This window comes from Thalassophryne amazonica, chromosome 8, assembly GCF_902500255.1.
Source record: "Thalassophryne amazonica chromosome 8, fThaAma1.1, whole genome shotgun sequence".
Classification (NCBI taxonomy): domain Eukaryota; kingdom Metazoa; phylum Chordata; class Actinopteri; order Batrachoidiformes; family Batrachoididae; genus Thalassophryne; species Thalassophryne amazonica.
In genome coordinates, this window is record NC_047110.1 from 115,049,046 (window position 1) to 115,072,591 (window position 23,546).

Sequence of the window (23,546 nt, forward strand, 5' to 3'; positions counted from 1 at the left end):
TGGCAGAAGAGGTGGACATAGCACTTTTTCATAACATTCCACTGTTAAAGGAGTTTTTGTCATGGAAAGAGGAGCGGAGGAATTCGCCACGGAGCTGCTAATGGTGCGGGACAAAAGCACCTCCGTGTTGGTCTCACAGGACTTTCGGTGGCTTTTCAGTCATGTGACTATCCGAGAAATTGTGGATGAGCTGGACATGCAAAAACATGTCCTGTGAGGCTTCATCACGGCGCTGCTTTTTGTCCCGCGCCATTAGCGGCTCCGTCCAGACGCGCAAATTCCTCCGCACATCTTTTCATGACAAAAACTCCCGTAACAGTGGAATGTGCCAAAAAAGTGCTATGTCCACCTCTTCTGCCATTTCTGTAGTAGTCAGACGATGTCCCGGATCAACACAGCGTTCAGTTTGGAAATGATCTGGTCGTTTCAGCCTGTCGATCACCGTTCGGAGCGCGGCATGCCCTCCGCCATTGTGCGCCATCTTTAAACCGGTTGTAACACTCCTTAATCTGTGTGATCGCCATATAATTGTCCCTGAAAGCTGTCTGAATCTTCCGAATGGTTTCCACCTGGCTGTCTCTCACAGTTTCTGGAAAAATTTGATGCAGCAAAGCTCCAAATCCTCGCAATAAAAGTCCGACGAGGGGGCTGGACCACTGCTCACTCAAAGCCTGCTCACAGGCAAATGACGCAACTGACAGGCGTGAAAAAACTCATGCATGCGCACGAAGGTTCAAGCTTGGCTGATGCAAGCGCAAATGATTCAAATCCATATACACTCAACAAAAATATAAATGCAACACTTTTGGTTTTGCTCCCATTTTGTATGAGATGAACTCAAAGATCTAAAACTTTTTCCACATACACAATATCACCATTTCCCTCAAATATTGTTCACAAACCAGTCAAAGTCTGTGATAGTGAGCACTTCTCCTTTGCTGAGATAATCCATCCCACCTCACAGGTGTGCCATATCAAGATGCTGGTTAGACATCATGATTAGTGCACAGGTGTGCCTTAGACTGCCCACAATAAAAGGCCACTCTGAAAGGTGCAGTTTTATCACACAGCACAATGCCACAGATGTCGCAAGATTTGAGGGAGCGTGCAATTGGCATGCTGACAGCAGGAATGTCAACCAGAGCTGTTGCTCGTGTATTGAATGTTCATTTCTCTACCATAAGCCGTCTCCAAAGGCGTTTCAGAGAATTTGGCAGTACATCCAACCAGCCTCACAACCGCAGACCACGTGTAACCACACCAGCCCAGGACCTCCACATCCAGCATGTTCACCTCCAAGATCGTCTGAGACCAGCCACTCGGACAGCTGCTGGAACAATCGGTTTGCATAACCAAAGAATTTCTGCACAAACTGTCAGAAACCGTCTCAGGGAAGCTCATCTCCATGCTCGTCGTCCTCATCGGGGTCTCGACCTGACTCCAGTTGGTCGTCATAACCGACTTGAGTGGGCAAATGCTCACATTCGCTGGCATTTGGCACGTTGGAGAGGTGTTCTCTTCACGGATGATGCGAAGGAGATGTGTTGCACTGCATGAGGCAAATGGTGGTCACACCAGATACTGATTGGTATCCCCCCCCCCCCCCCCCCAATAAAAAAAAACTGCACCTTTCAGAGTGGCCTTTTATTGTGGGCAGTCTAAGGCACACCTGTGCACTAATCATGATGTCTAACCAGCATCTTGATATGGCACACCTGTGAGGTGGGATGGATTATCTCAGCAAAGGAGAAGTGCTCACTATCACAGACTTTGACTGGTTTGTGAACAATATTTGAGGGAAATGGTGATATTGTGTATGTGGAAAAAGTTTAGATCTTTGAGTTCATCTCATACAAAATGGGAGCAAAACCAAAAGTGTTGCGTTTATATTTTTGTTGAGTATAGTTTTTGCAAAAAATAAAAAGGTCAGATAGCTTCCTAACAGACCTCGTATTGTCTGTCAACTTATCAAAACAAACGTGATACCAAAGAGGTTATATGTGAGACCCACCTTCCTTGTAGTCATTACGAAGCTGGCGGAGTAGTGATTTCTCATCCCTGCTTAGCAAATATTCTGCAAAATCCACAGTTTCAGACTTTGGACTTTGTCTAACCATCTGTCAGTTGCCTTCAAGGGGTCAGAAATTTGTTTGTCTCCAACTATCAACAAGGACTGGTCATTTTCGACAGCAGCTCTCCTTTGTCAGCACCAACTGTAGTTTCTGTACTGATGCAGCACACGCAAGCACAGCCAGCTCTTCTTTCTGTTTCTGTCCACTGCCGTACATAGTCCTGGTTGTAACAGGCAATCCGCAGAGCTGACAAAAATGCTTTAAACTGCCAACTTTCCAGCGGTTGAAATGATCCAAATCATTGCACTCCTCTGTGCTTTCCGCCACCATAGCATGTGGATTGGTAGTCGAAAAATTTAGCCTACCCATAATGCACCGCGTGGCCCGAGATGCGCACTTCGCTTATTCTGAGGTTTTGACATGAAACGCAGTAAAGTCATCTAAATAAAGAGCTGAGAAAGAACATAAATGACCTCAAACTGACCTCACAGAAGCCCACAAACAGTGTGCGAGAAAAGACCACAGGATTACACGTTGTTGTCTGTCTGTTTGTTTTATGGTATTTAAAAACTTTGAAGGTCTGAAGGAGTTTTACGGCCACTGAGTTGAGCTCAGGAAGTGGGCGGGGCTTTCGCTGTGTTTTCTTGCATGTCCATGTCACTATGGTAACAATCTGTTACTGAGTTTATGGGCTAATCATTTAGCTAGCAGCTCATTTAAAATTAGTTTTTGGTGTTAAGATGTAGTTACAATGACCTTAATGTGTCAGTAATCTCATCCTGGTCACTTTGGTAGCTAACAGTTAGCTCTAAGCTAGCTCAAGCTAACCGTTTGGTTCTCTGTGAAATAAAGCAGCTGGTTTTTATTTCTTTGTTTTTGTTTTTTTTGTTTTTTTTCAGAAACGACCTCTCTTCCTCGTCCATGACTATTTCTACACAAATATTGATGACACACCTTTCAGGTGAGTCGTGGAAGATTTCAAACACATTTTAAATGTGAGCAGGTTATAAAAAACAGACCTATGGATCTGGTCAGCATCTTTAACTGGGTCCAGAGGTCATGTCACACGTATCAGCTGGGTTTAAAAAAAAAACAAAAAATCAAAATTCGTGTGATATTATGTTGACAAAAGTATTTTTTTTCAGTGTTAAACACCTGAATCACATAAAGTGAACAACTCCTCCAGCCTGAGCTGCTTTATGATGTCACTTTAATAATATACATCATAAATCAAAGTGTCCACCTGACTTTGGCATCAATCAATCAATCAATCAATTTTGGGTTTCCTAGTGTTTGTGGATACATGGCTGGATGGATGAGATTTATTGTCATTGTGATTACAAGTGCAACAACAACGAGATTACATCCACACTCAAATTACCACAGACAAGATACAGCAATTAATCAGTCAATCAATTTTATTTATATAGCGCCAAATCACAACAAACAGTTGCCCCAAGGCGCCTTATATTGTAAGGCAAGGCCATACAATAATTACGTAAAAACCCCAATGGTCAAAACGACCCCCTGTGAGCAAGCACTTGGCGACAGTGGGAAGGAAAAACTCCCTTTTAACAGGAAAAAACCTCCAGCAGAACCAGGCTCAGGGAGGGGCAGTCTTCTGCTGGGACTGGTTGGGGCTGAGGGAGAGAACCAGGAAAAAGACATGCTGTGGAGGGACGAAGAGACCAATCACTAATGATTAAATGCAGAGTGGTGCATACAGAGCAAAAAGAGAAAGAAACACTCAGTGCATCATGGGAACCCCCCAGCAGTCTAAGTCTATAGCAGCATAACTAAGGGATGGTTCAGGGTCACCTGATCCAGCCCTAACTATAAGCTTTAGCAAAAAGGAAAGTTTTAAGCCTAATCTTAAAAGTAGAGAGGGTGTCTGTCTCCCTGATCTGAATTGGGAGCTGGTTCCACAGGAGAGGAGCCTGAAAGCTGAAGGCTCTGCTCCCATTCTACTCTTACAAACCCTAGGAACTACAAGTAAGCCTGCAGTCTGAGAGCGAAGCGCTCTATTGGGGTGATATGGTACTACGAGGTCCCTAAGATAAGATGGGACCTGATTATTCAAAACCTTATAAGTAAGAAGAAGAATTTTAAATTCTATTCTAGAATTAACAGGAAGCCAATGAAGAGAGGCCAATATGGGTGAGATATGCTCTCTCCTTCTAGTCCCCGTTAGTACTCTAGCTGCAGCATTTTGAATTAACTGAAGGCTTTTCAGGGAACGTTTAGGACAACCTGATAATAATGAATTACAATAGTCCAGCCTAGAGGCAATAAATGCATGAATTAGTTTTTCAGCATCACTCTGAGACAAAACCTTTCTAATTTTAGAGATATTGCGTAAATGCAAAAAAGCAGTCCTACATATTTGTTTAATATGCGCTTTGAATGACATATCCTGATCAAAAATGACTCCAAGAAGTCTCACAGTATTACTAGAGGTCAGGGTAATGCCATCCAGAGTAAGGATCTGGTTAGACACCATGTTTCTAAGATTTGTGGGGCCAAGTACAATAACTTCAGTTTTATCTGAGTTTAAAAGCAGGAAATTAGAGGTCATCCATGTCTTTATGTCTGTAAGACAATCCTGCAGTTTAGCTAATTGGTGTGTGTCCTCTGGCTTCATGGATAGATAAAGCTGGGTATCATCTGCATAACAATGAAAATTTAAGCAATGCCGTCTAATAATATTGCCTAAGGGAAGTATGTATAAAGTGAATAAAATTGGTCCTAGCACAGAACCTTGTGGAACTCCATAATTAACCTTAGTCTGTGAAGAAGATTCCCCATTTACATGAACAAATTGTAATCTATTAGATAAATATGATTCAAACCACCGCAGCGCAGTGCCTTTAATACCTATGGCATGCTCTAATCTCTGTAATAAAATTTTATGGTCAACAGTATCAAAAGCAGCACTGAGGTCTAACATAACAAGCACAGAGATGAGTCCACTGTCTGAGGCCATAAGAAGATCATTTGTAACCTTCACTAATGCTGTTTCTGTACTATGATGAATTCTAAAACCTGACTGAAACTCTTCAAATAGACCATTCCTCTGCAGATGATCAGTTAGCTGTTTTAGTTAGCTTTCAAGAATTTTGGAGAGAAAAGGAAGGTTGGAGATTGGCCTATAATTAGCTAAGATAGCTGGGTCAAGTGATGGCTTTTTAAGTAATGGTTTAATTACTGCCACCTTAAATGCCTGTGGTACATAGCCAACTAATAAAGATAGATTGATCATATTTAAGATCGAAGCATTAAATAATGGTAGGGCTTCCTTGAGCAGCCTGGTAGGAATGGGGTCTAATAGACATGTTGATGGTTTGGATGAAGTAACTAATGAAAATAACTCAGACAGAACAATCTGAGAGAAAGAGTCTAACCAAATACCGGCATCACTGAAAGCAGCCAAAGATAACGATACGTCTTTGGGATGGTTATGAGTAATTTTTTCTCTAATAGTTAAAATTTTATTAGCAAAGAAAGTCATGAAGTCATTACTAGTTAAAGTTAAAGGAATACTCGGCTCAATAGAGCTCTGACTCTTTGTCAGGCTGGCTACAGTGCTGAAAAGAAACCTGGGTTGTTCTTATTTTCTTCAATTAGTGATGAGTAGTAAGATGTCCTAGCTTTACGGAGGGCTTTTTTTTATAGAGCAACAGACTCTTTTTCCAGGCTAAGTGAAGATCTTCTAAATTAGTGAGATGCCATTTCCTCTCCAACTTATGGGTTATCTACTTTAAGCTGCGAGTTTGTGAGTTATACCACGGAGTCAGGCACTTCTGATTTAAAGCTCTCTTTCTCAGAGGAGCTACAGCATCCAAAGTTGTCTTCAATGAGGAGGTAAAACTATTGACGAGATAATCTATCTCACTTACAGAGTTTAGGTAGCTACTCTGCACTGTGTTGGTATATGGCATTAGAGAACATAAAGAAGGTATCATATCCTTAAACCTAGTTACAGCGCTTTCTGAAAGACTTCTAGTGTAATGAAACTTATTCCCCACTGCTGGGTAGTCCATCAGAGTAAATGTAAATGTTATTAAGAAATGATCAGACAGAAGGGAGTTTTCAGGGAATACTGTTAAGTCTTCAATTTCCATACCATAAGTCAGAACAAGATCTAAGATATGATTAAAGTGGTGGGTGGACTCATTTACATTTGAGCAAAGCCAATTGAGTCTAATAATAGATTAAATGCAGTGTTGAGGCTGTCATTCTCAGCATCTGTGTGGATGTTAAAATTGCCCACTATAATTATCCACAATTATTACTTGTTTACCATAATAATGGTACACATCAGAATTAAGACAAGACATATACATTTGACATTGTTTATGTGCACTAAACTTGAAACAGTCCGTTTTCAGAATTGAGGTGATGTGAGTGTGTGGTAGCCGCTGCAACTGGAGTCGCGCAGCCGCCAGCTTGGGGGGAACGGGGACCTGTCGCAGCTCCTGGAGGGAAAAGGGATGGCGTGAGTGGTGGCCGGGATGGGGTGTGTGATGGGGGCAGGAGGGGAGGTAGGCGAGAGGTGGAGCATGCTTCAGTCTCTGTCCATGTGTGAGTCAGTATCTCTTCTTGTGTGCTGGAGTTAGAGAGATAAGGAGGCAGCCATGTTCCCCAGGCCGTAGAGATTCTTCTGGAGGAAAAACAATGGGGCATTTTGTCCTTCAGAGGCTGATAAGCCTGCTGTGTTTGTGGTTGAGCAGTGAAAACATTTTTACAGCTTCACATTAACAAACCAGATCCCAATATATAAATTTTCCCAGTCTCTGAAATCTTTCACCTTCCCCTGCAAGGTGTGCATTTGCTCCAAGATGTGATCCAATTTGCGTCTGAGTTCATTAACGCAGTCTGAGAATGCATCGCCTTCCCCAACTCATTAATCATGATGGACAAGTGAGGGGTCATGGTCTTGCCAATCTTCCAGTAGGTCAGGGCAGCACATAAGCCAATAAGTACCAGCCCTCCTACTATGGAACCAAATATGAATAAATCCTCAACGTCCTCCACAGAGAATGGCACAAAGCATGCCACACGCCACGTCTCCCAGGCGTTGAGAACATAGCCTGCAGGGTAGATTCCATCTGGGCACGCAGGGTCCCTCGGCCCTGATCTTCTTGTAGAAAAAATGGTGTCAGTAGCGTTCAGCGACCAGCTGATCAATTCCATGATTAATCCAATATAGTTTGAAGAATTCACAGCCTCATGAAGTAAGGACTTTGACGGTTGGAGCAGAGATAGAGGAAAGAGGTGGAGATGCAACCGCCCCTCTCCGGAGTCCCAAGCAGCTATGTTTGTCATCCACATTTTAGTGTTGAAGGGTCAGATGTGGGAGCAGGTGATGTCCCCTAGAGTCCCTTGATTGAGAGAGTAATGACGTGACAAGTTGAAAAAAATCAGTCATGTGACTGTGGTGCCATCTTGGTTCCAGAATAGTGTTCGCTGTTTAATCTGTCTGTATCTAAATCCAGGTATTTTTATTTATTTATTCTCTGAAAATGATGGGTTGTGTGCATTTGGAGGCACAAACAGACACAACAAGGATTTCAACATGTACAGATTCCCTTCAGATCTGAACAAAAAAAACATTTGGGAAAATAAAGTCAGCCGTGTGGGATGGAAGCGACTTCATCATCAAAGCTTTGAGAGATAAATTTATTGTTCAGTCCCATGTTCAGTAAAACTCACCTAAACCGTCATCGTATAAAACAGATATTCACAGTCACCGGACAAAAAAAGTCCCAAAGTTTTTGTATCGTTTTCCATGTAATAAACACCGTATATAATGGCTTCTACGCTCACATGTTCAATGTTCCGTCTGATCACAATGTGTTTCCATTAAAAACCACGATCAGTCTGGATGTGCACAGTAACAGAGGTACAAATTAAAGTTCAGCTCTGACACTTGCCGATTTGAGAAAAGTGGGACCAGAGTCATTTCTGTGATTAAAACTCTGACGTTTATTCTTTTTCACACCGTGTTCAGACTTGCACCTGCAGCCTGACATGCACCTGTTAAATCAGACACAAAAGACTGTGATTTGACACTTTTCTGCTTTTAATCCTTTGTCTGCCCTCATATTATAATAGTTTTTTCAGTGTGCACGCTGATTACAAATGGATCAGAAAAGTTCACAACTTTACAGCACTAAGTCGGTAAAAGAGGAAATGTTCCTCTTACCTTTGATTTGTAGGTGATGATTGTAGAAAGAAAAGCTTGTTGAAGGTCACATTAATCCAGAATAAAGCAAAACCAGAGATGAAGAACTTTAAAACTGGTCACACACGCATTGTATGACCGGAGTTACAGAAGCATAAATCAGACTTTAAATTAATTAAATAAGTCATCATAAATTGTAACTTCATGTAAATTTGATAGCTTCACTATTTTATTTTTTAGAAAAGGAGAACCATTGGTCTGTCTGTGCAAAAATTTATTAAAGGTCCTTGAAAAATATGGATGGTTACAGCCTTAAATACTAATCAGGAGCAGGTGTCATCGCGCGTAAACGGGGCGTTAACCACCTTCAATCAAGGCGCTGCACTTGAATTATGCAGACATAATTCTGTCTGAGTTATTCTCATTAGTTACTTCATCCAACCATCAACATGTTTATTAGACCCCATTCCTACCAGGCTGCTCAAGGAAGCCCTACCATTAATTAATGCTTCGATCTTAAATATGATCAATCTATCTTTATTAGTTGGCTATGTACCACAGGCTTTTAAGGTGGCAGTAATTAAACCATTACTTAAAAAGCCATCACTTGACCCAGGCTATCTTAGCTAATTATAGGCCAATCTCCAACCTTCCTTTTCTCTCAAAAATTCTTGAAAGGGTAGTTGTAAAACGCTAACTGATCAACTGCAGAGCATGGTCTATTTGAAGAGTTTCAGTCAGGTTTTAGAATTCATCATAGTACAGAAACAGCATTAGTGAAGGTTACAAATGATCTTCTTATGGCCTCGGACAGTGGACTCATCTCTGTGCTTGTTCTGTTAGACCTCAGTTGCTGCTTTTGATACTGTTGACCATAAAATTTTATTACAGAGATTAGAGCATGCCATAGGTATTAAAGGCACTGCGCTGCGGTGGTTTGAATCATATTTGTCTAATAGATTACAATTTGTTCATGTAAATGGGGAATCTTCTTCACAGACTAAAGTTAATTATGGAGTTCCACAAGGTTCTGTGCTAGGACCAATTTTATTTACTTTATACATGCTTCCCTTAGGCAGTATTATTAGACGGTATTGCTTAAATTTTCATTGTTACGCAGATGATAACCAGCTTTATCTATCCATGAAGCCAGAGGACACACACCAATTAGCTAAACTGCAGGATTGTCTTACAGACATAAAGACATGGATGACCTCTAATTTCCTGCTTTTAAACTCAGATAAAACTGAAGTTATTGTACTTGGCCCCACAAATCTTAGAAACATGGTGTCTAACCAGATCCTTACTCTGGATGGCATTACCCTGACCTCTAGTAATACTGTGAGAAATCTTGGAGTCATTTTGATCAGGATATGTCATTCAAAGCGCATATTAAACAAATATGTAGGACTGCTTTTTGCATTTACGCAATATCTCTAAAATCAGAAAGGTCTTGTCCTCAGAGTGATGCTGAAAAACTAATTCATGCATTATTTCCTCTAGGGCTGGACTATTGTAATTCATTATTATCAGGTTTGTCCTAAAAGTTCCCTAAAAAGCCTTCAGTTAATTCAAAATGCTGCAGCTAGAGTACTGACGGGGACTAGAAGGAGAGAGCATATCTCACCCATATTGCCTCTCTTCATTGGCTTCCTGTTATTCTAGAATAGAATTAAAATTCTTCTTCTTACTTATAAGGTTTTGAATAATCAGGTCCCATCTTATCTTAGGGACCTCGTAGTACCATATCACCCCAATAGAGCGCTTCGCTCTCAGACTGCAGGCTTACTGTAGTTCCTAGGTTTGTAAGAGTAGAATGGGAGGCAGAGCCTTCAGCTTTCAGGCTCCTCTCCTGTGGAACCAGCTCCCAATTCAGATCAGGGAGACAGACACCCTCTTACTTTAAGATTAGGCTTAAAACTTTCCTTTTTGCTAAAGCTTATAGTTAGGGCTGGATCAGGTGACCCTGAACCATCCCTTAGTTATGCTGCTATAGACGTAGACTGCTGGGGGTTCCCATGATGCACTGTTTCTTTCTTTTCTTGCTCTGTATGCACCACTCTGCATTTAATCATTAGTGATCGATCTCTGCTCCCCTCCACAGCATGTCTTTTTCCTGGTTCTCTCCCTCAGCCCCAACCAGTCCAGCAGAAGACTGCCCCTCCCTGAGCCTGGTTCTGCTGGAGGTTTCTTCCTGTTAAAAGGGAGTTTTTCCTTCCCACTGTAGCCAAGTGCTTGCTCACAGGGGGTCGTTTTGACCGTTGGGGTTTTACATAATTATGTATGGCCTTGCCTTACAATATAAAGCGCCTTGGGGCAACTGTTTGTTGTGATTTGGCGCTATATAAAAAAAATTGATTGATTGATTGATTGATAATTGGAAACAAACCATCCCAACTGAATAAAAACAGTATAAAAATATACCCCAAAGAAAACAATGAATATTAAAGAAAGCAAGTTAGATTTAAGTCCTCATTTAAACCAAACAGTTCCAAAGTAGCTAATGTATAAGTCTGTTTTACGTTCAGCTGTCCGTAGGCTGAGTTGACGTTGTGTTTGGCCTGTATGTGCCGGTCCACAGGGACCCTTTAAAAGGTACAATACATACATACTACTACACAGTTGATAAAGGAAGAAATGGAATATTGCTGACCAGTGGCGGGGGTGAGAGAAGCATTTTGCATTATTTTTATATTTATTTTGATAGCACCTGTACCTGGATCTGTTGCTGTATGGGTTAAATGATTTAAAAAAGGTTCATTCTGTAGTTCAGCGCAGTTGGAACCAAAATGGCGCCATGTTCTAAGTTGCTGCTGCTCTCCTCAGTTAAGGGACTCTAATGCCCCCCATGACATTTCACACAGTAGTTTGTATATGTGAGTTGTCCACTAGGTGGCAGCATATTTTGTGAGTTTTGTCTTTTAAAGTGTGTCTTGTGTGTAGTTTTGGGATGGTGCTGACGGGATCACGGCCAGCTGATGTTCATGGGAAACGTGTCTGTGGAGGAAGGTGAGATTTCCCACAATGCCCTGAGTGAGCAAACAGCTGTGTTTTTGTCATGTGTTATAACTTCAATTGAAATCATGAAGTTGACTTTTGAAGATGTAAACAGTGATCTGGTAAGTGTAGCAGTGATTTTTACTTCCTTTCTTTTTACCTCTGCAGGCTTGCATGACCTCACGTCTCCGGACCTGACAATCGCCTCTGAGTGGTACGTCTGAAAATAACTGACCACTTCAACGTGAAGTCAAACCGCACCACCCGAAAACAACGAAGACTAAAAACCCCAGGCATGCCTCCTCTCCAGAGGCACAGAGTGTGGGGGCGTGTCTCTTACTGTGCAGACCGGCTCAGTGGGCGTGTCTTAGAGAACAAACAGAAGTTTGTAACTATGTCACAGACATCTAAAATGAGTTGTATTATGCACAAAATGTCTGGAGAGTTTCTACATGGGATCTGAAACCACAACCATGTGATCACTGTGTTTAACGGAAGAATGGGAGATTTAAAAATGACTGTGTTCATCGTTGTTAGAAGGCCAGTGGGGCGTGGCCAGCAGGAGTCAGAATTCTTTTTTCCTCAGAGAATTGAATCATTTGTTTTTAGAATCGTGTTTCAGGTCTGAGATGTTTCAGCTGTCAGCTTCATCCAGACTGGTCTTTGTGATGCTCTTCAACCTGGTGTCTGTTCCTCAGGACGTACTGCGAGACGGATATTGACCCCGCCCATCGTAAATACACTCACTTGAGGCTGCCGTCCGCTACCTGCTGGGAAAGAACTGGACCTGGAGTGTGAGTTTATGTCCCGATTTACAAAGACAGTTGTTTCCAAGTGTCATTTGATTGGCTCGTCCACTGTCATAAAACTGTGTTTAGGAATGGCTCAGAGACTGCTGCTTGTTTGATCAAAATTTTTTCAAACTGTAAGGCACAACTGAGTGGACACCATTCGATAAATTCAGCTGGTTTTTCGTAAAAATTTTAACAGCTGATGAGAGATTTTGGTCTGGTAGTGTCGCCGTAAGGATGGCCCACGGCACCTGACGGCGATCTGCGCTTCGAGGCGGCAGCGTCTCACCGTTTCAAGTTGAAAACTTCCACATTTCAGGCTCTGTTGACCCTAAGTCATCAGAGAAGAGAACTTTCAGAAGAAGGCATGAGGAGTTTATTCGGACATTCCATTGTTAACGGACATTTTGTAATGAAAAACGTGCGGGCAGAGTCGCATGTCGGGCCGGACCCGACCACGGGGGGTCGCGACAGGAAAAACACCTCCGTTGGAAACCTTAACGGGCAAGTTGGAACATGCCCAAGCTGTTAAACAATTTCTCAGTTATTCACTTGTTGAAAGCCATCAAAAGCCGCCTGAATTTTACAAATGGTTTTCAACACGAAGGTGTTTTTCCTGTCACGGCGCACACAGATTTGCCGAGTCGTCACGGAAACGACTCGGCGAATTTGCGCGCACGTCTTTCATTAAAAAATGTCCTTAAACAGTGGAATGTCCGCATAAAGTCCTCATGCCGGCCTCTTCTGAATCTTCTCTGTTCTCTCACGACGTCCTGGGTGAATTAAGCCTTAAATTAGGATGTTTTCAGCTCGAAACGGCCGACGACGGCGCCTTGAAGCGCTGCACGACATCCCGCTCCGTGGGAAGTCCTTACACCGACAGAAACACCCTATAATCTCTCATCAGCCATTAAACTTTTCACCGAAAACCAGCTTAATTTCTCGAATAGTGTCCACTCGGATATTCCTCACAGGTCCAGAAAAAATGTTGATAAAGCAACGCGCGCCGTCTCGAGCAGCGTGTGAAACAAAGGAATTCAGCCGAGAGGGCGGGACCACATCTCACTCAAGGCCTGCCCACAAGGAAATGACGTCACCGACGCGTGAAAAAACTCACGCATGCGCACGAGGGTTCAAGCATGATTGGTGTAATCGCACGTCATTCAAATCCATATAGTTTTTTTAAAAATAAAAAGGTAGGATAGTTTTCTAAAAGACCTCATATATATGAGAGAGAGAGAGAGAGAGAGAGAGTGTTCGCTATGCACAGCAATCAACAATGCACACACACACACACAGTCCCTTATATATTAGACTAGCTGAGTTCCCCGTTCTACACACGGGTAATAGAGCTGAGATTTATCCATGTCATTGTATATTTCATGTCCCCTTAGTTAAGGTCATAAGTGTAGAGGGACTGGAATGCCAACTCAAGATCTCATTCCATTGAGTTCTGTTTGTGAGTTAGCGACCCCGAGATTTCAGCCACTCAGCTGTGAGAGTTGGGTTAATTAATGCCCGGTAGTCTGCCAGAAATAACAGCAGTTGCGCTTTTAAAGTACAGTTTCTGGGTGTTTTCTTGCTTTATCTGCCGTGGCTTCAGCAAGTTTTCCCCTCAAAGTATGTTCAAAGTGTAGCTTGAATGAAGTGCTTGTTGATTTTAAATCGTATTCAGGACAAAACTTGATAATATTATTGATAAGAGCATACAGACGGTCAACAACTGTGATGGAAAATCACGATCAGTAATCATTAATTATTCATAAAACATCTATAAAAATACAATAAAAGCACACATCATTAATCATTTAAAAAAGCATCATAGTCACTTATCATTAACCACTTTTCCGGGTTCGGGTCGCGGGGGCAACAGCTCCAGCAGGGGTCCCCAGACTTCCCTTTCCCGTGCCACATTGACCACCTCTGATTGGGGGATCCCTAGGCGTTACCAGGCCAGCATGGAGATATAATCTCTCCACCTAGTCCTGGGTCTAGGGAGGCGCCTTGGAAGGCGCCCAGGAGGCATCCTTACCAGATGCCCGAACCACCTCAGCTGGCTCCTTTCAATGCAAAGGAGCAGCGACTCTACTCCGAGCTCCCCACAGATGACCAAACTTCTCACCCTATCTCTAAGGGAGATACCAGCCACCCTCCTGAGGAAGCCCATTTCAGCCGCTTGTACCCGCGATCTAGTTCTTTCGGTCATGACCCAACCCTCATGACCATAGGTGAGAGTAGGAACGAAGATTGACCAGTAGATCGAGAGCTTCGCCTTTTGGGTCCGCTCCCTTTTCGTCACAACAGTATGGTAGAGCGAATGCAACACCGCCCTGCTGCTGCGCCGATTCTCTGGCCAGTCTCACGCTCCATCATCTCCTAACTCGTGAACAAGACCCCGAGGTACTTGAACTCCTTCATTTGGAGTAGGCAATCCATCGGTTTCCTGCTGAGAACCATGGCCTCAGATTTAGAGGTGTTGATCCTCATCCCAGCTGCTTCACACTCGGCTGTGAACCGATCCAGTGAGTGTTGGAGGTCACCGGCTGCTGAAGCCAACAGGACCACATCATCTGCAAAAGCAGCGATGAGACCCTGAGCCCACCAACCGGAAATCCTCCTACCCCCTACTACGTCTTGATATCCTGTCCATGAATATCACAAACAGGATTGGTGACAAGGCCCAGCCCTGGCGGAGGCCAACCTCCACCGGAAACGAGTCCGACTTACTGCCGAGCACCTGAACACAGCTCTCGAGTACAGAGATTGGGTAGCCCTGAGAAGGGACCCCCTCACTCCATACTCCTGCAGCACTTCTCACAGTATCTCCCTACCCAATCATACGCCTTCTCCAAGTCCAAAAAACCATGTAGACTGGGTGGGTATACTCCCAGGCACCCTCCAGGATCCTTAAGAGAGTAAAGAGCTGGTCGGTTGTTCCACGACGAGGACAGATCCCGCATTGTTCCTCTTCAATCAGAGGTTCAACTATAGGTTGAACCCTCCTTTCCAGCGCCCTGGAGTAGACTTTACCAGGGAGGCTGAGTAGTGTGATGCCCCTGTAGTTGGCACACACTCTTTGGTCCCCCTTTTTAAATATGGAGACCACCACCCCAGTTTCCACTCCTTTGGCACTGTCCCAAACCTCAACGCAATGTTGAAGAGACATCTCATCCAAGACAATCCCTCCACACCCAGAGCCTTCAGCATTTCTGGACAGATCTCATCAACCCCTGGGGCCTTGCCACTGCGGACTTGTTTGACTACCTCAGTGACTTCCACCAGGGAAACTGATGAAAATCCTCCATCAGCTTCCAGCTCTGCCCGTATTATAGAGGGCACCAGAAGGACTCCTTCAGTCAGACGGCTTCCCTGACCACTGGTGTCTACCACGGTGTTTGAGGGTTGCCGCCCCTTGAGGCACCTAAGACCTTCAGGCCACAGCTCCCCACTGCAGCTTCAGCAATGAAAGCTTTGAACATTGCCCATTCTGGTTCAATGCCCCCAACGTCCACAGGGATGCTTGAGAAACTCTGCCTGAGGTGTGAGTTGAAGAACTGTCAGACAGTGAGCTCCTCCAGATGTTCCCAGTTCACCCGCACTATCCGTTTGGGCTTACCAGGGTTGTCCAAAGTCCTCCCCCACCCTCAGATCCAATTCAACACCAGATGGTGATCAGTTGACAGCTCTGCCCCTCTATTCACCCGAGTGTCCAGAACATGCGGCCTCAAATCAGATGATACGATCACAAAATCGATCATCAATTTTCGGCCTAGGGTACTCTGGTACCATGTACACTTATGAGCATCCTTATGTTCGAACATGGTGTTCATTATGGACAGTCCATGACTAGCACAGAAGTCCAGTAACAAACGACCATTTGGGTTTAGATCAGGGAGGCCATTCCTCCCAATCACACCTCTCCAGGTGTGTCTGTCATTGCTCATGTGTGCGTTGAAGTCCCCAGCAAAACAGTGGAATCCCCTACCGGATCCCCATACGGGACTCCATTCAGGGATTCCAAGAAGGCCGAATACTCCAAAATGCTGTTCGGTGCATATGCACAAACAGTCAGAGTTTTCCCCCCACCACCCGAAGACGCAGTGAGGCGATCTCTCGTCTACTGGAGTAAACTCCAACGTAGCGGCACTCAGCCGGGGACAAGTGAGTATCCCACACACGCATGGCGCCTCACTCCCTGGGCAACCCCAGAGATAACGTCCAACCCCTATCAAGGAGAGTGGTTCCGGAGCCAGGCAGTGCGTGGACGTGAGACCCACCAGATCTAACTGGTATTGCTCCACTCCACCTCCCGCACAATCTCCAGCTCCTTCCCCCATAGCAAGGTGATGTTCCACACCCCCAGAGCTAGCCCCTGCTGCCCAGGTCTGCTCTGTCGAGGCCCTCAACTTTCACTGCCACACAAAAAAGGACAGCGCACCCAACACCAGCGGTTTCCCCTGTGGGTGGTGAGCCCACAGGGTGGAGATGGAAAGTCCATGTTGCTTTTTTGGGCTGTGCTCGACTGGGCTCCGTGGCAAGCCTAGCCACCAGGTGCTCGGTGACGGGCCCTACATCCGGGCCTTGCTCCAGATGAGGGCCCCGGGCTTCCTCCGGGCCGGGTCACGTTTCCTCTGCCTCGTTCTGTCATGATGCCTTGTGAACCATTCGCCTGAGACCAATTTGTCTGGAGCTTCATAGCGGCACACAAACCTCTCCACCACGATAAGGTGATGGTTCCCGGAGAGGGAACCATCACCATCATAGTAAAACTCATAAATATAACCTTATAAAACTCATAAATAGCACAGTAAAAGTCATCAAACACCATAATAAAATCGCCAATCAATAAAAATCAAACACCGTAAAATAATTATAGTATTTTTTTTTAAGTAATCACACTTGGAGCATTTACCACAGATGAGGAAGGCTTTCCACAAAGTTACAACTCAGTTTGAAAAAAATATCTGCACCTTTGCACCTCAAAAATGTGAGTGACCTCTCAAACATAAAAAACCTCTCTCTCTCTCTCTCTCTCTCTCTCTCTCTCTCTCTCTCCTCTCTCTCTCTCTCTCTCTCTATATATATATATATATATATATACATACATATACACACACACACACACACACACATATATGTGTGTGTGTATTGGGGTGGAGATTTTAGTCAGTCCAACGGCAACTTGCAGAGATGTGGGCAATATCAGAAGGTTGTCGGCCTCACTGCACCAATTTCTCTTTTTTCCCAGGATTTTAAAGAATATTGGCTGGCATCAATCTTGAAGATCCTGATATTATTCCAGAAGAACCAAAACTCAAAATTACAACCCCGATTCCAATGAAGTTGGAACATTGTGTAAAATGTAAATAAAACAGAATACAATGATTTGCAAGTCCTCTTCAACCTATATTCAATTGAATACACCACAAAGACAAGATATTTAATGTTCAAACTGATAAACTGTATTGTTTTGTGCAGATATTTGCTCATTTTGAAATGGATGCCTGCAACACGTTTCAGAAAAGCTGGGACAGTGGCCACAAAAGACTGGGAAAGTTGATGAATGCTCAAAGAACACCTGTTTGGAAACAGGTGAGTGTCATGATTGGGTATAAAAGGAGCATCCCCAAAAGGCTCAGCCATTCACAAGCAAAGATGGGGTGAGGATCACCACTTTGTGAACAACTGTGTGAAAAAAGTCCAACAGTTTAAGAACAATTTTTCTCAATGTTCAGTTGCAAGAAATTTAGGGATTCCATCATCTACAGTCCATAATATAATCAGAAGATTCAGAGAATCTGGAGAACTTTCTGCACGTAAGAAGCAAGGCCAAAAACCAACATTGAATGCCCGTGACCTTCAATCCCTCAGGCGGCACTCCATTAAAAACTGACATCATTGTGTAAAGGATCTTACTCAGGAACTCAGGCTCAGGAACACTTTGGAAAACCATTGACAGTTAACACAGTTCATCGCTACATCTACAAGTGCAAGTTAAAACTCTACCATGCAAAGTGAAAGCCAAACATCAACAACATCTAGAAATGCCGCCGCCTTCTCTGGGCCTGAGCTCATTTGAAATGGACAGACAAAGTGGAAAAGTGTGCTGTGGTCTGATGAGTCCACATTTCAAACTGTTTTTGGAAATCGAGGACGTCGTGTCCTCCGGACAAAAGAGGAAAAAGACCATCCAGATTATTACCTGGCCTACCTGCAGTCCAGACCTGTCACCCATTGAAAATGTGTGGCGCATTATGAAGCGCAAAATACGGAGACCCGGACTGTTGAACAACTGAAGTCGTACATCAAGCAAGAATGGGAAAGAATTCCACCTACAAAGCTTCAACAATTAGTGTCCTCAGTTCCCAAACGCTTATTGAGTGTTGTTAGAAGGAAAGGTGATGTAACACAGTGGGAAACATACCACTGTCCCAGCTTTTTAGAAACGTGTTGCAGGCATCCATTTCAAATGAGCAAATATTTGCACAAAAACAATAAAGTTTATCAGTTTGAACATTAAATATCTTGTCTTTGTGTGTATTCAATTGAATATAGGTTGAAGAGGATTTACAAATCATTGCATTCTGTTTTATTTACATTTTACACAACGTCCCAACTTCATTGGAATTGGGGTTGTATTTCAATATCATTGAGGTATCACACAGTCAAGATGATGAAATATGCATCATTATTTCAGTCCACACAAATCAAAGAACATATGAGAGGCATCATGAAGTACTGGACACCTGCCTTCAGTTTCTATCAAGCTGCCAAATGTTTGGAAAAATCACCAGCAAGGTTGTATGATTTAAATTTACATAAAAGTTTTGTGTTTCAGAACTGCACACATTGCTTGAGAAGCATCTGAGCCCCTGCATCATCAAAACGTCTGTAATCATTTACATGGGGACACCAATGAAATAAAGTACAAATTGAACAGAGAGCAATAAGATCTTAATAAATGAAAATAGCAACTGTATCCCTGTAGAAGTGTAGAGGACAACAAATTTAGTAACAAGTTTCAGAGAAGCGAAACAACAATAAATACAGTAGCACCGAGAATCAGACTATAAAATAATGAAGTAGATGGTAATATCACATTAAAAAAAACAATAAAAGGGTGGCGTTCCTCTTCCCTTAGCTGACTGAATGAAATTTACTGTCTTAAAACTTGCCTTGTTGCTAATCGACTGCAAGATCTATATTTTTATAAGGTATATTTCATCTGAATAGTTCCTGACATGTGGGATACGTGGATTATATCTTGATTTTTGTTTCCACACCTTTGCAGCACCGACAAAGCATTTTCATTTTGAGAGCAGAGTGACTCTGAACGGTAATCGCGGCAGCTACAAAATGTAAGGCTCTGTAAATTATTCACATTGATTGATCAATATATGTTTATTTTTCACCTTATTTTGTGATGTTTGATATCGTCGGTTCCCAGCAAAATTGGAGTTTATAATACCTGTGAGCGAAGCGCTGGTTGCAGAGCAAAAGACTGGTGTTCCATCTCTCTACTTCTATGGTTAAGGTGTAATAATTTACGTTGTATTGTGTGTATGTTGTCATCATTAATTTTCACAGAGCAATTTGTAACATTCATGAGAGTCAATGAATGATGATAAAATGACAGCAAAAGGTGCAACGCTCTGACAGCCACACACCAGCTCCATTTTAAATGAAAAAATGCTTGGCTTAAAACTCGCACATGTTCGCTGGCCATTCGGATTGTAATCAAAGTGTACCCTAGCCAGTCGCCACTACGTAGTAAGTAAAGTGTGATGCTGCTACCTGACCTGAGTACCACGTGAACTGTGAAAATAAGGGCACCAGTGAGCGGGTCATGACCTAATATATAAACCGACTGTGTGTGTGTGTGCATGTACACTTTCAACCTAAGGGCCCCAGTGATCACAAATGCCACAAATCAAAAATTTTATTTCTTTCAGAAAAATTCTTTGCCACTAAAATCATACTATAACACCAGAAACAGTAAGTCCCTTCGGCTGCTCCCTTGTTTGCACTCGGGGTCGCCACAGTAAATCCGAGGTGGATCTGCATGTTGAATTGGCACAGGTTTTACACCGGATGCCCTACCTGACGCAATTCCACATTACATGGAAAAATGTGGCACGGGTGGGATTTGAACCCGGAACCTTCTGCACTGAAACCAAGCGCATTAACCACTTGGCCACCTATAACACCAGAAATAAATATCACAATTTGAAAGAGCTGATGAGCATCTATGTGGAAATACAGAGGGCCAAATCTGCTCCAAAGCCCTGGATTTTTTTGTTTTTTTTCTTTTTACAGTTTTCAGCCATTTATAAACTGACAAATACACAACTGTAGGTCTTCTGTTATAGCAGTTACAGACATTTCTTACCACAGAACACCTCCTGAAAGTTTCATGCATTTAGCACGAGTAGCTCAAAAGTTACGACTTATTGAATGTAGCGTTTGTTTCTGTTCTGCTCGTTTTTACAGTAAAATCAGTGCCGTGCCCCATTTTTAAAGCTGCGATACCTCAAGAACAATAAAGAAGTTTTCTGTGGTGCTTATTAGAAATAATAAAATATAAAAGATGGTGGGTAAATCTGGTGATTTGTCCAGATGTGACCGTAAAGATCAGAGTTTCCAGGTGACCATGGTCAACGTTACACCATTAAAAAAATCATAGTCACATGACATGAGTGGTTGCTGCTGGCAAGTCACAATGTCACAATGTGGTGCCATCTAGTGGTGGATGACTGTATTTGAAACAGGAACTTTTGTGGCCAACAGCGTCTTGAATAAGTGAAGTGCGCAACGAATCGGCGCATGCGTGGGTCAAACGGGTCAAACATTCCAGCATACCAAACTCACACCGCTCCCCACTGAATTTCTTATACAGTAGCATTAGCGGACTGTAAAATTTAAGGCTTACAGGATTGTTTCAAAGGCTTAAGTGACACATACAATAATGGACAGGGGCGCATTGTGCTGTTTTTACAAATGCTCAAACAGAATTTATAGGCTTGAAGTGGCTGAAAAACACACGATTGCAACGCTCCGCCGAGTCCACACAAGACAAAGAAGAAGAAATGTGGTTGTAAACCTCTGTTCATGCTACCACAATTTCCTCACAGAAAAGAAAGATCCAGACGGACGTAAAAGACGGACTAAAATTGTAAGTTTCTTGCACACATTTATTTTGTCAATATCCTGAAACTGTGCCGAATTATAATGTGGCTGATGAGCTGTTTTTGTGCATCAGCTTATGACTGTAATGTCACGCCATGAATGACGTGGCTCGTAATATTGTAAAATTGACATTTTCTATAAACAAATTGCATGCATGCACATACGAGGTCTGTTAGAAAACTATCTGACCTTTTTATTTTTTGCAAAAAATATATGGATTTGATCAGTGCGCTTGCATCAGCCAAGCTTGAACCTTCGCGCACGTGTGAGTTTTTTTCACGCCTGTCAGTTGCGTCATTTGCCTGTGAGCAGGCTTTGAGTGAGCAGTGGTCCACCCCCTCGTCGGATTTTTATTGTGAGGAAAATATCTGAACGATTTGGAGCTTTGCTGCATCAAATTTTTCCAGAAACTGTGAGAGACGCCAGGTGGAAACCATTCGGAAGATTCAGACGGCTTTCAGGGACGATTCTATAGCGATCACACAGATAAGGAGTGTTACAACCGGTTTAAAGACGGTGCACAATGGCGGAGGGCGCGCCGCGCTCCGAGTGGCGATCGACAGACTGAAACGACCAGATCATTTCCAAAGTGAACGCTGTGTTGATCCGGGACATCGTCTGACTACTACAGAAATGGCAGAAGAGGTGGACATAGCACTTTTCATAACATTCCACTGTTAAAGGAGTTTTTGTCATGGAAAGAGGAGCGGAGGAATTCGCCACGGAGCTGCTAATGGTGCGGGACAAAAGCACCTCCGTGTTGGTCTCACAGGACTTTCGGTGGCTTTTCAGTCATGTGACTATCCCGAGAAATTGTGGATGAGCTGGACATGCAAAAACATGTCCTGTGAGGCTTCATCACGGCGCTGCTTTTTGTCCCGCGCCAATTAGCGGCTCCGTCCAGACGCGCAAATTCCTCCGCACATCTTTTCATGACAAAAACTCCCGTACAGTGGAATGTGCCAAAAAAGTGCTATGTCCACCTCTTCTGCCATTTCTGTAGTAGTCAGACGATGTCCCGGATCAACACAGCGTTCAGTTTGGAAATGATCTGGTCGTTTCAGCCTGTCGATCACCGTTCGGAGCGCGGCATGCCCTCCGCCATTGTGCGCCATCTTTAAACCGGTTGTAACACTCTTAATCTGTGTGATCGCCATAGAATTGTCCCTGAAAGCTGTCTGAATCTTCCGAATGGTTTCCACCTGGCTGTCTCTCACAGTTTATGGAAAAATTTGATGCAGCAAAGCTCCAAATCCTCGCAATAAAAGTCCGACGAGGGGGCTGGACCACTGCTCACTCAAAGCCTGCTCACAGGCAAATGACGCAACTGACAGGCGTGAAAAAACTCATGCATGCGCACGAAGGGTTCAAGCTTGGCTGATGCAAGCGCAAATGATTCAAATCCATATACACTCAACAAAAATATAAATGCAACACTTTTGGTTTTGCTCCCATTTTGTATGAGATGAACTCAAAGATCTAAAACTTTTTTCCACATACACAATATCACCATTTCCCTCAAATATTGTTCACAAACAGTCAAAGTCTGTGATAGTGAGCACTTCTCCTTTGCTGAGATAATCCATCCCACCTCACAGGTGTGCCATATCAAGATGCTGGTTAGACACCATGATTAGTGCACAGGTGTGCCTTAGACTGCCCACAATAAAAGGCCCCTCTGAAAGGTGCAGTTTTATCACACAGCACAATGCCACAGATGTCGCAAGATTTGAGGGAGCGTGCAATTGGCATGCTGACAGCAGGAATGTCAACCAGAGCTGTTGCTCGTGTATTGAATGTTCATTTCTCTACCATAAGCCGTCTCCAAAGGCGTTTCAGAGAATTTGGCAGTACATCCAACCAGCCTCACAACCGCAGACCACGTGTAACCACACCAGCCCAGGACCTCCACATCCAGCATGTTCACCTCCAAGATCGTCTGAGACCAGCCACTCGGACAGCTGCTGGAACAATCGGTTTGCATAACCAAAGAATTTCTGCACAAACTGTCAGAAACCGTCTCAGGGAAGCTCATCTCCATGCTCGTCGTCCTCATCGGGGTCTCGACCTGACTCCAGTTGGTCGTCATAACCGACTTGAGTGGGCAAATGCTCACATTCGCTGGCATTTGGCACGTTGGAGAGGTGTTCTCTTCACGGATGATGCGAAGGAGATGTGTTGCACTGCATGAGGCAAATGGTGGTCACACCAGATACTGATTGGTATCCCCCCCCCCCCCCCCCCCAATAAAAAAAAACTGCACCTTTCAGAGTGGCCTTTTATTGTGGGCAGTCTAAGGCACACCTGTGCACTAAT

The 23,546-nt window shown here is 43.5% G+C and overlaps 1 protein-coding gene and 1 long non-coding RNA gene across 2 annotated transcripts in view; both read left to right on the top strand.

Moving 5' to 3' along the window:
- LOC117516367 (voltage-dependent calcium channel subunit alpha-2/delta-4-like) overlaps window positions 1–23,546 on the top strand; it is a 159,734-nt gene that overhangs the window by 54,558 nt on the left and 81,630 nt on the right. The window contains exon 20 of the mRNA XM_034177332.1: window positions 2,972–3,033. Within this exon, the coding sequence (XP_034033223.1) occupies window positions 2,972–3,033 (62 nt within the window). The remainder of the gene's footprint in view (window positions 1–2,971; window positions 3,034–23,546) is intronic.
- LOC117516368 lies at window positions 11,217–11,984 on the top strand. Its single transcript, XR_004562375.1, has 3 exons — window positions 11,217–11,265; window positions 11,422–11,467; window positions 11,952–11,984. It is a non-coding gene; the product is annotated as an uncharacterized LOC117516368 (long non-coding RNA).